This window comes from Rousettus aegyptiacus, unplaced genomic scaffold (genome assembly GCF_014176215.1).
Source record: "Rousettus aegyptiacus isolate mRouAeg1 unplaced genomic scaffold, mRouAeg1.p scaffold_m13_p_2, whole genome shotgun sequence".
NCBI classification, from domain to species: domain Eukaryota; kingdom Metazoa; phylum Chordata; class Mammalia; order Chiroptera; family Pteropodidae; genus Rousettus; species Rousettus aegyptiacus.
This window is the reverse complement of record NW_023416295.1, coordinates 153778713-153793805: the sequence shown is the minus strand read 5'-3', so window position 1 is coordinate 153793805 and position 15093 is coordinate 153778713. Positions and strand designations below refer to the sequence as shown.

Sequence of the window (15093 nt, the reverse complement as noted above, 5' to 3'; positions counted from 1 at the left end):
CCATACGCAGTCTGCTTCCTGAGCTATTTTTCACAAAGCTACACCTGCTACTGTGGCTACTGCTACATCAAACACAAATCAGTAAAAAAAAAAAAAAAAAAAAAAAGACTAAGATTTAAACTGAAAATAAACATAACCTTTGAAAGAATTAAAATTACAAACTCAAAAGAAGCACCTCCGTCTCCGTCTCCAACTTCCATGTTCTAAATGTCAAGATAGATCAGAACTTTCTTTGTTTTGGTTTCTTTTCTTTGAATCTTCTTGGCGAAAGAGTGTCAATGCTTCAGGGAAGTCAGGTAAAGCACAATGAAAAGTCTGGTTTTAGACGCTTATTTCCACTATCATTATCTTTACAGTGTATAGTTTCTGAGTTGTTTTTTTCCTGGGAGATGTGTAAGAAGAAGTCGCGGGGTAGGGAACTGACTGAGCCACTAAATTTGCGTGTGGGATTAAAATCTCGTTAAAAAGTGATATTTCCTGAGGTGTCATCGAAATAATTATGGAAGATTTTAGTGATGTTCGATAACATAGTTAAGACCAATGCAAAAATGTTGTGTAAAGGGAACATTTTCAGACCTTTCCTCACTAGTTGATTCTCATAGAACATTCATGTCTCCCCACGCCTGTCTATGGAGTTCTGAGGGGTTTCTCTTCCGTCCAGCACTTTAAATGCTGTACTACCTTCAAAGAGGCTTGCTTTAGCTTGCTGTTTCCTAGAATTAAGATAAACGAGTGACCCCACAGATAGAGGGATGTGGTTATCATACTAAAAATAAACACCAATTTGTTTTCTGGCACACTAAAACACGATAATTCTATGGCAATGCCTATAACATGCAAGACAAAGAAGATGATAAAAGATATCAAAACTTTCATTGCTTTCACATGTGCTTCTGTGTTGGGGTCTCTGAAACCTGTGACATTCAGCTGCAATGCCTGTTGTGTCTCCAAAGGGAAATGATTAACAAGAAGCTTGTAATCAGGGATAACGCACAGAGAAAAATGACTCCCAGATTGAGCAAAGAAAAATTTACTTTTATGTATGTTGTGTTTCTATTACTCATTCTATGATCATTAATAATCTCTACACTTTGTGAGAAAGCAAGTAACCACAAAATGAGCAAGAATCCCATCAGCAAGGGAAAAGCCCTGTTAAATATACCCTTCAACCAGAGAAAAATGTGGTGGGAAAAATTTGTAACTTTAGGAAATAAAAAGATGCCAGGGCTGGTGGCAAACCAGATACTTGATTGATTGATAATCACCCATAAATAACTAATATATTCAATTAGATTTCCCGATGAATATATATCTGGAGAGAATATCTTTATAAATCCATCTGTAATTATTATCATATCAGAAAAAGTCTTGAAGGAGTTAAGCCAATGAGAATCAAGCCAATTACAGAAAACTTCTTATTCTTGATACAGTCAATGTAGTTTACAAGTCCAAAAAATCCATTCCTTAATTCCCCAGTATTGACTCACTAAATGCCATAAAAATGAGGAGGCCTTCCACTGCAAAGCCCTAATATTGTTTCTTTTACAAATATTTTGTCTAGTAATTTTTACTTTCATAATAACTGATTTCATTCTAGAGTAAATTAAATTGATTAGCTCATGGAACCAATTCCTCCATTTCACTTTCAGAAATTTTGTTATCATTCTTAAATGAAAAGGTCAAGAAAACATATTTTTCTTGTTTCTGCTACATTTAGAAATCATATACTTCTTAAAAGTTCTAGAAATTTTTAATAAAAAACCTCCCAACCAAGGGGACCGTCAACGAGTCGTTTTCCCACAAAATGTTAATAGTTCCCAGTTCCTGCATTCTGTGAAGGATCACGGTCCCTTGATGCAGGACTCATTTGCCTTAGCAAATTCATAGCAGTCTGTCTCAGTTTTCTGTTCCCCAGGATCATATGGATAGGGTGAATTGAAGGATACAGCAATGCTACAGTCTCACAGATAATTATCCTTATAGTGAGTTTTCTATTGAGGAGTAGGACCAAAGTAACATGATAGTGAAAAAATAGTGCACAAAGAAGAGAATGATGAAAGAAATCATAGTATTTCTGGCTCTCACATAAACCTCTGTGTTAAAGTCTCCAGATCCTTTGGCGTGATGCATCATCTGACAGATATGTTGCCATAAGGAAAAGATTAACAGGGAAAATGAGATTAGCAACACAATCATGGGAATGAGAGATCCCAGGCTGAAGAGAATTTTATTGTTAAAGTACTGGGGTTTACGAATATATTCTTTCCAAGTCCCGTTTCTTTCTGTTTTTAAATATTCGCTGACCCTAAAAGCATCAAATTTTATGTTCAGAAGACTAACAAACAAAGAGAGAAAGAAACCCAACAGAATGGTGATGACAACTCTATCTCTTCTCCACTTCAGCCAGAGAAAGAAGGGGTGGGAAAAATTGGACATCTTGAGGAAATAGAAGAGACTGAGGGAGGCGGCATGCCAGGTACTGAAGTTGTTCATTTCCCAGAAGAAATCACTAATATCATCGTTAGGTCACTTCCAAAGATTTCTGAGTAGAACACTATTTTAAAGCTATCTTCAAAAAGCATGCATATCATGCTGATCCTGGAGAGGGCCAAGCTTGCGACAATGAAATCTAACAGGGAGATTTTCTTGGTTTTGACCCAGTCAGCACAGATTACAAGTATGATCTATCCATTTCCACAAATACCTGTTATAAATTCCAAAAGTTCAATGATTATAAAAACATTTTCGATTGCACTTGACATACTTGGGAAAAGTAAAATTCCAGTTACTTCTCTCCCTGCTGATAGATTGTTTTTCAAATGACTTTTAGAAAATGGTAGAACTGTTGAGCATGCTCTTCTTTAAGGTTTTATTTTGAAGTCTGTTTCAGGCCAGAAAAGTATCCAACCCTGATTGATGTGAGAAAACACTATTGGTAGCCTCATAAAAAAGCAGTTTCGAGCATGGAAATCCTCCAAACAGCAGTCGTTCTAAGTACCAATTCAATTATTAAAAGCACCTTTTTCCATTGTCATGAGCTGAATTTTTCATTTATGAGGTTCACTGAAAGCCAAACATAAATTTGTGAACAGGCAAATAAGGAGATGATCCATGACATTGTTTTATGTTCTCTCCCTCTTCAAACAGAAAATTTTAAATTGACCCATGTAGGAATTCAAAGTAACAAATCACAACTAAAATTTTATGTGTTTCCTTTTAAATTCTGACTCCTGGGATTAAATATGACCAAGATCCTGAATTCCTAGTTGCCTGAAGCTTTAACTTCTGGATCTTTAAGGGGTAAAAACACCATGTCATCATTTATAAATTTTTTTATTAGCGTTTCAGGCCCTCTATGCTTTCCTCTCCACTGAAAGTTGTAAATAAGGAAAAGTAGAAAGATTAGTCCATGGTTAATATTATAAAATACTATGTCAGCCAAATGAAAAAAACAAAACCAACGAGAAAGAAACGAACAACAAAACCACATTCATTCACTAAATCTTGCCCACTGATTTTATTGGCACATGTAGGTATATTTTTAAAAATGAATATTAAGGAAAATAAAAATAATGAAAGAGAAATACTAGACTGAACAAACAAAAGATCTAACTTTCAAAAAATGCAGTTATTGCAGGGGACATAGAATATTAAATAAATATTAAATTAAGCACAATTGGTGGATCAGAGGGTTTTGACAGGCTTTTATAACTATAGAAGAAAAAAGGATGTAAAGGCTTCATAAATGAAACAGTGGTCCTATCTCTGCCCATCCCTCTCTCAGGCCACCATCTTCTTTCATTTTTCTATCTTCCCCTTAGCCAAGGGGTCATAATATTTCAATGTCTTTGGCCACAATAAACAAATCCTAATAGTTTGGGGGATACCTGAGATTTTTATAAGAAAGACCTTAAGGGCCTACCTACAAAAGCATATTTCTAAACTATCTGATTCTTATGTCTGTCTACAAATAATAGCTAATATTTATTGAGATCTACTCTATTTCAGCACTGCTGTAAGTGCGATGTGCGATTGCAGGTAGTGTCGGACAAACCTAAAAATTGTATTTTAGTGGAGGCGAAATGACCTGTTAAAAAAGAGTTGGTTTCCTGCCTTTAAATTCTTACTCCGGAATAATTTTCTCTTTTGCACAACATACCACCCTTACAAAATGGTTCTCTGCCTCAGTCGTTGTTGAGTTTCAATTGCAGCATGTTGTGGATGGTTAATAAGTTACCTGTGTCTTTCTTCCTCTTACAACCCAAGGGTGTCAGAAAAAGTCTTATGTTTGCCTACAGGAGCAAGAAGCATCCTCATGGCAGAGTCATTTAGTCATTTCTGCTAATATACTGGATCCCCACCTGCTTCCTAACCGGCCTATCAGGAGATGCTTTCTGACTGTGGTAATTACCAATAAACTCAGAAGCTTTAGTTTTTTAATAAAAAGAGAAAATCTATGGATGTTTTAACCTTTTAAATTAAGAAAATTACTCCCTTAATTTTAGCAAGCGTCAGAAGAGCCCAAAGATCTTTGACTTCTTAGTTTTTTAGGTATTTTTTTTTTCAAGGCATTTCAGGACAGATTCAAGAAGTGAACTCCAGGAGTAACTCTGCCCACATTTACACACTTCTTATCCAGGCACCATGTACGCTTAGCTGAATCCACTTTGGGGGAGAGGTGTAGCTCTTGCACATGAAGACATGACCCGTTCATGTGTTACTCTCAGGGGCTCCCACATGTGAGTGGAGACAAGGCCTCTAATAACGTTCTTCTCATGAAGCATGTTTTCCATTCCACTTTCACCTGCAGGATTTCAGGAGTGGCAGAGTGCCTCTGTGTTTGAGAGATGGACAGTTTTTGTGCCATGGACTTGGTAGAGTCCTACGTTTGCTAAAGCTACTTAAAGCTGTTAGCTAAATGCTAACACACTGTGAGTGATCCTTATCGGAAATGAATAAAAACCATTTCTTTACTTAACAGCAGACAAGCCCAGCACCTCCACGTAAGCCATGAGTTCATCTTAGCACTTGTTTGTAAGTTTCTTCTCTTTTGCCCTTAATAGCTGATTAGGGATTTGATATCATGTTTAATGCTGGTTTCAACCACTGGGAAAGGATTCCAAACTTAACAGCCTTCCTGGATGGGGAGGTCAGCTGTAAAATCTAATATGAAGGTTAAAGACATCCTGTTTTCTCTCTGAGATTTATCTTCCAAGTCTAATTATCTGGATATTCAGTAATCGAATAGGCATAGGATTTTTAAAAAGGCCTTTATCCTGTGTTTCCCAAAATTCCTTCCTTCTTATCTCTCTAGGATGTTGATTTCAGTGCAATTCATAGAATGTTTTTTTAAGTGAGAGCCTAAAGAAAAGGCATAAAACATATAATTCAGTTAAAAACTGTAAAGCCTAGGAGCTCTGAATCAGTAGGTGCCAGTTTTAATACCTGGCCTCACTCGTGGCTTTTGTTCAAGCCTCCTAAGTGGTTTCTTCATAAAGTACAAGTGGATTCCTAGATAGTGTGTAAATATCTCATTAAACCACAAGGAGAGAGAGAGAGAGAGAATGAGGAATTTGCACCTCTAAGAAATTGTCACATATCTCCTTGGGCAAGGGAAACAAAAGAAAAAATAAACAAGTGGGACTACATCAAACTAAACAGTTTTTGCACAGCAAAGGAAAACCATCAACAAAACAAAAAGATAACCAACTGAGTGTAGAAGATATTTGCTTATGATACATCTGATAAGGAGTTAATATCCAAAATACGTAAAGAACTCATACAACTCAACAACATGAAAACAAATAATCCAATTAAAAAATGCGCAGAAGATCTTAATAGATATTTTTCCAAAGAAGAAATACAGATGACCAATAGACAGATGAAAAGGTCATTAATCATCGGAGAAATATGAATTAAAACCACGAGTGATATCACCTCATACCTATTAGGATGGCTATTATTAATAAATCAAAGAACAAGTGTTGTGAGGATGTGGAGAAAAAGGAACCTTCAGATGCTGTCAGTGGGATTGCAAATTGGTATGGCCATTATGTTAAACAATCTGGAGTTTCCTCAAAAAATTAAAAATGCATATACCTTTTGACTCAACAATTTCATTTCTGGTTATTTATCCAAAGAAAGCGAAAACAATAATTCGTAAAGATCTATGCATCCCTATGTTCATGGCAGCACTATTTACCTTAGCCAAGATATGGAAGCAACCAATTGGATAAAGAAGTTATGGTTCACATATACAATGGAATTACCCGGCCATAAGAAAGTGAAATCCTACCATTCGAGGGTATTATGCTGAGTGAAATAAGTCAGAGAAAGATAAATACCATATGATTTCACTTATATGTGGAATCTAAGGCAGAAAAAGGACAAAGTAACCGAAAACAGACTCACAAATATAGATGACAATCTGGTGATGGCCAGAAGGGAGGGGTGTTGGGAGGCTGAGAGAAAGGGGTGAAGGGTTAAAGAAGTACAAATTAGTAGTTGATAGATGGTCATGGGGGTGGGGAGCACGGCATAGGGAATGCAGTAGGCGGTAAGGTAATGGCTATGTGTAGAGCCAGAGGGAAGAAAGAGTAGCAGGGGGATTGTTTCATAAACTACAAATGTCTAACTAATGTACTGTATACTTGAAACTAATAATAAAATAATTAAAAAAAAAAGTAATTGGAAAAGATTACTTCATTAAAAAAAGAGAGGAGGAAGAAATTGTCAAATGCCCAAGGTCATGGTAGTAAATATGAAAAATGGGGCTGATCTTTTGAACACTAGGTAACTCTCATTTCATTTTCCTTCCTTCCTTCCTTCCTTCCTTACTTAAGTCATGCCTTCAGGACGGAAGTACGGAAGGAAGTTCTTTGAGTCCGGAAGGCATGATTAGGAAGTCAATTCCTTCCCGTGTTCTGATCCTTACGTCCTCCACTTACTTCCTTCCTTCATTTTCTTCCTTTTCTCTTCCTTCCTTCCTTCCTTCCTTCCTTCCTTCCTTCCTTCCTTCCTTCCTTCCATTTCCTTCCCTTTTTTTTCTTTTTTAGAAAGGAAGCAGATATTCCACTAGCTATGTCCACCACTGTGCTACCCACTGTTTTCTGAGAAGATGGTGAGCTTCAGAACGAGCTTACCACTGCACAACAGGGGACTGACTACATAATTGTAGAAAACTAGTGAAACTTAGGATGGCGTTCTTAGCCCTGGAGATACAGCAAGGCATTGATCCTGAGCAGAGCAGAGAGAATTTGACACAGTTTAGGGGAGGGACATTTCTGAACTATTTCTTATTTAGTGTGAGTTCAATAAATGTTGATTTGAATTGAATTTTGAGAGTGGTTTTTATTTTGCAATGAAACAGATTGCTTAGTTTTTTTGGATTAGTACCAATAATAATTTTATTTCCCTCTAGTAGACATTTTATAACCAGCCTTCAAATCTTGACAAGGGCCATGGGAAAGCATCATATGAACCCGTAAGCAGTATATTTATCTATTACTGCTGTAGCAAATCAACACAAATATTTACAGGGTAAATATGTAACCTTGCAGTTCAGAAGCTGAAAATAGGTCTCACTTGGCTAACATTGAGGTGTCAGCAGGTCTGTATTTCTTTCTAGATGCTCTAAGAAAAAAATCTGGGTTTTTTTTTGTTTGTTTGTTCATCTATTTGTTCATTTGTTTGTTTTCCAGTTTCTAGATTTTGCCCACATTCCTAGGCTCACGGCCTCCTTCCATCTGCAAAGACAGCAATGACTGGTTGAGTCACATATCATTTCACTCTCACTGACTCTTCTGCCTCCCTCTTCCACATCGAAAGATGCTAGTGATGACAGGCGTCCCACCTGGATAATCCAAGACAATCTCTCTATTTCAAGTTTAACTGATCAGCAATCCCCCTTTGCTTTGTAATTAAACACTTTTATAGGTTCCAGGAATTAGGAATGTTTTCTTCCTGTCACAGAGAGATTAGGAAATCTTGCTCCTCTCAGCTTTGGGATAGAGACAGTTACTCAGATTTTGGTTACTCAGATTTTTGCAAAAGGATATAAATGAATTTATATAAAATAAGATGCTATTGCATGTATTTGTACCTTCCAGTATGTATATGTAATATTGTAAATGACACACTGAAATGGTAGGAATTTGCTTCACAGCTACTCTGCATTCATATATTGAAGTCATGAGTCCCTTGCAGTGGTGTGCAGACCAGGAATGGGAAGATGTGAATTTCTAGTTCTAGCGCTGATATTTACTCTGGGCGAATCACTTGCAAATCTCAGCTTCTTCTTGTACAATGAGACAATTATATCAAGTCAATTTGTACATTTCAACAAAATAATACAACCATGTTGGGAATCATTGACTTATAGAACAAGCTTGACTAGTTTATCTCGGAAGATTATCTAGCTTATCTCAGAAGTATTGCGTGTTCCTGGTGGTTTTAATACAACATGCACTAAGAACTCTCACTCTTATGATGAGTTTATACTAAAGAACATCAGATTTTAGGATTCCTTATCCTGGCTCCATCAAGTGCATTGTTTCAGGGCTTTTCTTTTAAATAGAAAAGTAGTTCAAAGGTCTCCACTTGATCTCTTTTAAAAGTATAAAACTAGCTTTGCCAGTCACTATTTTTTCAATTTCTATCCCCATTTTCCTCATAATTGCTAGCAGATTTTAGCGTGGAATTTTATGATAGGCCGTTAGATTGATTAACGAAGATAAGCCGAGAAAAAGCATTAGTGGACTCAAAACAGGCCCTTAATATCTATTCAGGATGAAAAAAAAAAGTTTTACTTCAAGTTACAGTGAATTAAATAAGGGTAGAAACCTAGAGAACAATGAGATTGGTGCCAAACCTAGGCTGGGGACTGGTTGAAGGCAGTTATATAGCATGTATGCTAAGTATTTTCTGAGTTTGGTGTACATTACAGTTGAAGTTATGGGCTTAGATGAGGTCACTTCAGAACATATTTGGAGGAATAAGGCATATAAGACAGCCCTGTAGAAACTTAACATGTGCAAATCATAAGGAGCCCCACCAGGTGACTGAACTCATAAAAATAGCAGCTACCACTGAAGGCTTACTTGTACCAAACATGAACTGAGATGAGAGTTTTACATGGATTATTTTAAAGTTTTATAAATATTAGGTAACTTTTAATAATGGTGTAAACTAATCTGTTTTTGTAATCCAGAAATCTCCCAATTTTCAAGCATTTGCTATACTTTAGACCATTTGCATTTAATGTAATTATGTTAGAGCTTAAGTCTGCAATTTCATTTTTTGTTTATATTGTCTTTTTTTCCCTCTGTTTTATATTTCCTGACTTCCTGTGGATTGCTTTAATTTTCTTTTTAATTCCAAATTAGTTGACTTATAGTGTTTTCGAATCCATCTCTTTTTACAGCTTTTCCAGTGATTGCTGTAGGCATTACATTATCTATTCCTAACTTATCAGAGTTTTAATGATGTTGACATTTTGGCATTCCTCTTCTGAAATTAAGAGATTCTGATCTTATAAACTGATCTCTGTAGGTGACCTGTCCATCTTATCTTCTAGGGAGAGAAAGAGACCTTATCTTGACACTGGAATGTAAAACAAATGTCTCTGGAAGAGGAGAAAGTATTATCTTTAAAAAAATTTGTCCTCTCACCAAGAATATACTATTTCAGATTCCAAACCTCTGTGGTTTTTCTTTGTCATGCTATTTTTTACTTGCTTCCTAATTATATATATATTTAAGAAGAGTATTTCTTATTAGATTTAATTTTGTTATCTAAGTCATTGTCTCCTATTTGTTTTTCTTTTGAAACATTTATTTTTCTTTGTTTCTTTGCTTTGGGATTGTCATTGAATAAGATTCCTTGTTCTCCTATTACCATCTACAGAAATTCCTTTTCTAATGTCTGTTCTTGCCTTCTTTATATGATTAACCAACTGAATAAAGTTCGAATTTTGTTCCAAAGATTCAGAGTCCAGAGTTTGATCTGGTGATTGCAATACTCTCTGATTCTCAAGGTTGCTTATTGTTTTTTACTGAAAACATTTATAGAACATGGCATATATTTGAAAATAACTCAATAATATGCGACTTTCAATAGACTTTATTTTTATATTCTCAAATAAAGTTTTGTTAAACTTTAAATCTTATTAGTTATTTTTATTTGTTTTTCTTCCTAGATTTAAATGATCAACTGATCATTATTTTTAAGAAATAAATCTTATGTTTGTGCCTGTAAATCTGTTTACACATACATATTTATACATACATAAATACATATTGCAATCCTTAGTATTTCTATTCTCATATATTTATCTAACATATAAAATTTTTAAGTGGAATAATCTAAGTTATCTTTCATAGTGCTTAACATAAAATACATTATGAATATATTATACTTTTGCTATTAAATACATAATCTCCATATCTAATGCAAGACAAGGTAGCAATTTTTTTTTCCTTTAACTTAAACCAGGCAGGTATTTTTTCTATAATGTTTAATAATATATCATAGAACGCAATGGGAGAAGATGTGAAGTTTATTTTTCTTCTTTCTTTTTTCTGCTCAGAACACCAACACTCAGATATATTTATGAGAATGAGAAATTAACTTCTCTCAGGCACACTTTGGCTTCCTCTGGACACAGAGAGAGACTTGTTTCAGTTTCCTGTTTCATAAAATTGGTACAAATGATTGGCCTGAAGCATTCTTAAAATGCTAACACATTGGCAAACATCTTTACCATCTCATTGTCTATAATAAAATGAATCAACATTATCATGGTATTGCTCAAAATAGTACATAATAAAGAGGAGTAGGAATGGAACCATAGCTTTCATAGCTCTTATATGGGCTTCCAAGCTAAAATCCTTAGAATATATATCCCATATCTGATGAGTATGGCTCCATAAGGAGGAGATTAAAAGAAAAAAGGAGATAATGACACTACAAAGATGATGATGAACACCATGTTCAGGAGAATCTAATATGTTAAAAAAATCACATGTATTCCCTATAAAATTGAATGTCAAGCTTCTTTCCATTTTCGCCCATTCTCAATCAGTCTGTTAATTAATATTTTCTTCAAAAGGAGATACATGCAGAATAAAAGCATCACTCCCAGTATAATAATGAGAAGCACGCTGTGAATTTTCCATTTTATCCAGAGGAAAATGGGGTCAGAGAAGTTGGCTATGTCAAGGAAATAGAAGACATGAAGGCAAATGATACATGTCATGTAGAAATAGTTAGACCCCATCCAGAGGATGTTGAAACTTAGCATTAGATTCTTAGAGTAAAATACTTTCTCATAGACCATATAGAGAAAGAGATACCTAAAATCAACAGACACAGTAAACATCCTGGAGAAGGTCAAGCAGGTGAGAAAAAAAATATATCAGGGAGACCGTCTAGTTCCTGATTTAGTCAATATTGTTTACCAGTAAAATGAATCTATTCCCCAAATTTCCTGTTATGAATTTTACTATAAAAACAATTATAAACAAGGTCTCTAGTAGATTTATTCATTATTATGGGGCTAGAACCTTAAGCTCCAATCTGGAAAATGCAGCTATATCTAAAGTTTAGGATCAGCACATATCTTCATTACCGACCTCACCAGTGCAGGTTATTTATAAAACATTGAAATTTAAGAAAATACAGAAAACCCACTCTCTGATATTATACCAAAATCTTATTAGTTTCCATGATTGTTTTAAAGCACGCCACAATTTTTTTTGCGTTACTTCACTTTTACAAAAGACCTGCATTTGTACCTCTTCCTGCTAATCAAAAGAAATCTGAAGAGAATTTTCACTTTTACAAAGAAAAAAAAGGCGAGAATAATGTTCAGCATTTATCTTACAGTGAGCCATTACACAGGCAGAGTCCACCCTGAGCAGTGAGAGTGGCACTGTTTTTTTACTATATGTTACTGTCGTTTACGTTTTTTATATCATTTGGTGTGATTTGGTAGGTTATTTCTTGGTTCTGGGAATGCCCCCCAATTTTTCCATATTAATTAATGGTAATTGCTTCTTCACTTTATGTCATTTCAGAAATGCTTACAAAAGGGGAAACCTGTACATGTCACCCTCTTCCTGAATCTGGTTTCTGACTACTTCAACTAATAAAAAATACCAGAAATGACACGAGAAGAATTTGGAAGCTAAGCCATAAGAAACCATTCAGCTTTGTTCTAACTTCTTTACACTTTTGGAGGGTTTATCCCGTTGTTCATTTTCTTAGTTCTTGAGTTGACTCTGTGACTCGTTCACTTAGGAAACTTTTTTCTATTACACGAAATCATGCATGTGAATTTTTAGCTTTAGCTGATTTTCTCAATTTTGATTATACAGATTTTTTTTTGTTTTTGAGTTCTAAATATTATCTGTTACTTAGAAACTTAATTAATAGAGAGTAGTTTAATTTCCAAACTTAATTTTTAATTGAGTTAGCATTTTATTGCATTATATTTGATATCTGCTCTATGGAATCTGTTGAGACACTCTTTGTTAGAGCATACATGGTTTAGGTGTGAAAGTGTTTCTTGTCTATTTGAAATGACTCTATATAGGTTTTTTATTTCACATAAAAGTATTTAACTAATTTTGCTAATTATGTTCTTTAATTGATTTATATTATTAATTCAGCTTGATATATCACTTTATAAAATGTGTGTTAAATTCTCGCTATTGTGAATTCATTAGTTTCTCTTTCTGATGCTTTTAGTTTTGCTTTATCTATTTAGGTAATGCATTGTTAGGTGCATTCGAATTGATGATTACTTCATCTTTTCCATAGATGTTTCCTATTATTGATATTCTGAAATAATCATTGGTGCTGTGTACTTTAAATGTTAGCTTGTCTGATACTTTTGTTTGGGTAGTATATGAGTTATAATTCAGCTAGATATGACAAATATAAACAAACAATTGAATGCTAGAAATCTAACCATATGGAAGAGAATCCATCTCTTCCATAACTAAAAAGTACAAAGATAAGCATTTGTGGCACAAATATGCCTAAGAGAATAGTCAGATTCTATCACTAACAAGGATAGGATAATAAATATTGAGAGATAAGCAGCAGCCTCTGTGATCATTAGTATATGGTACATTTTTATCCATTTCTTTATTTTATTATTTTTTTATTATAGTGACATTGGTTAACGAAATCCAGTAAGTTTCAAGTGTACAATTCAACAGTAAGTCATATATATTTTGCATTGTATGTTCACTGCCCATAGTTAGATTTCTTTCTGTCACCACAGATTTGACCCCTTTTACCCCATCTACCTCCCCCGCTCCCTTTCCCCATTGACTGGTAACCACTAGTCTATTGTTCCATTTCTATTACTTTGAAATGACGCAATTTAATTCAATCCCCAGAACAAATTTTTGGCTAAGAACTCAAGATTATAATTATATTCTTTAGCACTTTGAAAGTATAAATCAATTGTCTTCTAGCATATTATTTTTTTATAAAATCTCAAATTGATTTTTTTCCCCCTTGACAGATTACCTCTCATTACTTTGTAATTGCTTTCTGAAATTCAATTTTCCTTTGATGGTTGCAATTTTATTACATTATATGCAAATGTAAATATGTATATATTTTAATAAATTTAAAATGCATAGACTAAAAGATGCACCATTGTTTTATGTACCACTATCAACATGCATCATTATTTTAACGAGAAAAGAGAGAAATATATGATTATCTTAAATAACTAAGCCCACATTTGGAACTCTTCATGCAGGTTTTATTAGACTACCACACACAGAAAGGCAGGAAGAGAAAGACTCTCTCTGAAATGATTTTTAAAAGTATTTACCCCAAAGTTACAGTCAATATTATGCTTATTGTTGAAACACTAGAAGACTCCATTTACAAAGATGCCTGTTATTACTACAATTATTTAATATTTTGAAGGCTTGAGCCATTTTATAATATAAGCCAACACACACAAAAATTCTTAAATGATTAAGAGGAAAAAGTGAAATAATTATTGTTTGAGGATGAGACAAGAGAATGAACTTTTTTAAAAGCACGTGTGGATAGCTTAGTGAGGCAGCTGGCTTCTAACTCAACAAACAAGCAAACAACCAAAAACAATTGCCTTTTTGTAGACACATTAACTAATGATACCAAATATCATAGAAAAAAATCGTGAACATTTAATATAAGCACCAAAATTGCAAAATTTTTACATGCTTTTTCCACCAGATTCCAGATATTGCTGTAAGCAACCTCTTCCTGCTGATGTTCCCCTGAGTCTGGGCAAAAGCCCTTCTCCACCAGGACTTTTACTCCAGTTCTGTGCTTGGTCTTCATGCGCTGCTGAGTGAGTCACTTAACCTCTTCGAACTTCATTTTCTTCACATAAACAATAGTATTATGCACATTTGAGTATTAAAAAGTTATGAAGCAAACAGGTTATCTGGCACATAAATATTATAACTTCCTCTTTTTAGTGGCCACATTTTATATAATTCCACTTTCTATTTTATTTTATAGCTTATGTTTCTTATTAAAATGTCTCCAAAGCACCTAGAAAAAACATTCAATATATATTAGTTCAATGAATGAACGAATGAATGAACTACATTAGGAGAATTAAAACATCTATTTCAAACACAAAAGAGATTTCTTTGCCCATGTAAGCCATGAGTAAAGAATTCTTTATTTCCAAAAACATACAAGATTCTATCATATTCAAAATTTAATAACATTGAACATAAGACACATACCCATGATTCCCTCCCCTTTACTCCACCTCTCAAACTTAATTTATTCTAAATTTTTTACCTATTTATTTAATTAGTTTTTATTTATGCTATACTACCAATATTAATAACATACACATATTCAAAGTTCATGCAAATTATACGTTGGTCACTCATGAATTATTCTAAATTTCTGTTCTTATGACAACCTGGTTGTTTGCAACTTACCAGTAAAATAGAGGTACACAATAAAATAAAATATAACAAAAACACCAATCTCCCAGACAGCTATATACAATTAAAAGACTATCATCAGCCAAGATTTAGTAGTCTTATGTATTAAAATTAA

At 34.2% G+C, this 15093-nt stretch overlaps 1 protein-coding gene across 1 annotated transcript; it reads right to left on the bottom strand.

Moving 5' to 3' along the window:
- Positions 1–627: 627 nt before the first annotated feature.
- Positions 628–14352, bottom strand: TAS2R10 (taste 2 receptor member 10). Its single transcript, XM_016156346.2, is given in 5 exon segments — positions 628–932; positions 935–1354; positions 1357–1470; positions 1473–1517; positions 14229–14352. Coding segments are annotated over 5 exon segments (1008 nt in total).
- Between the last annotated feature and the right edge of the window lie 741 nt (positions 14353–15093).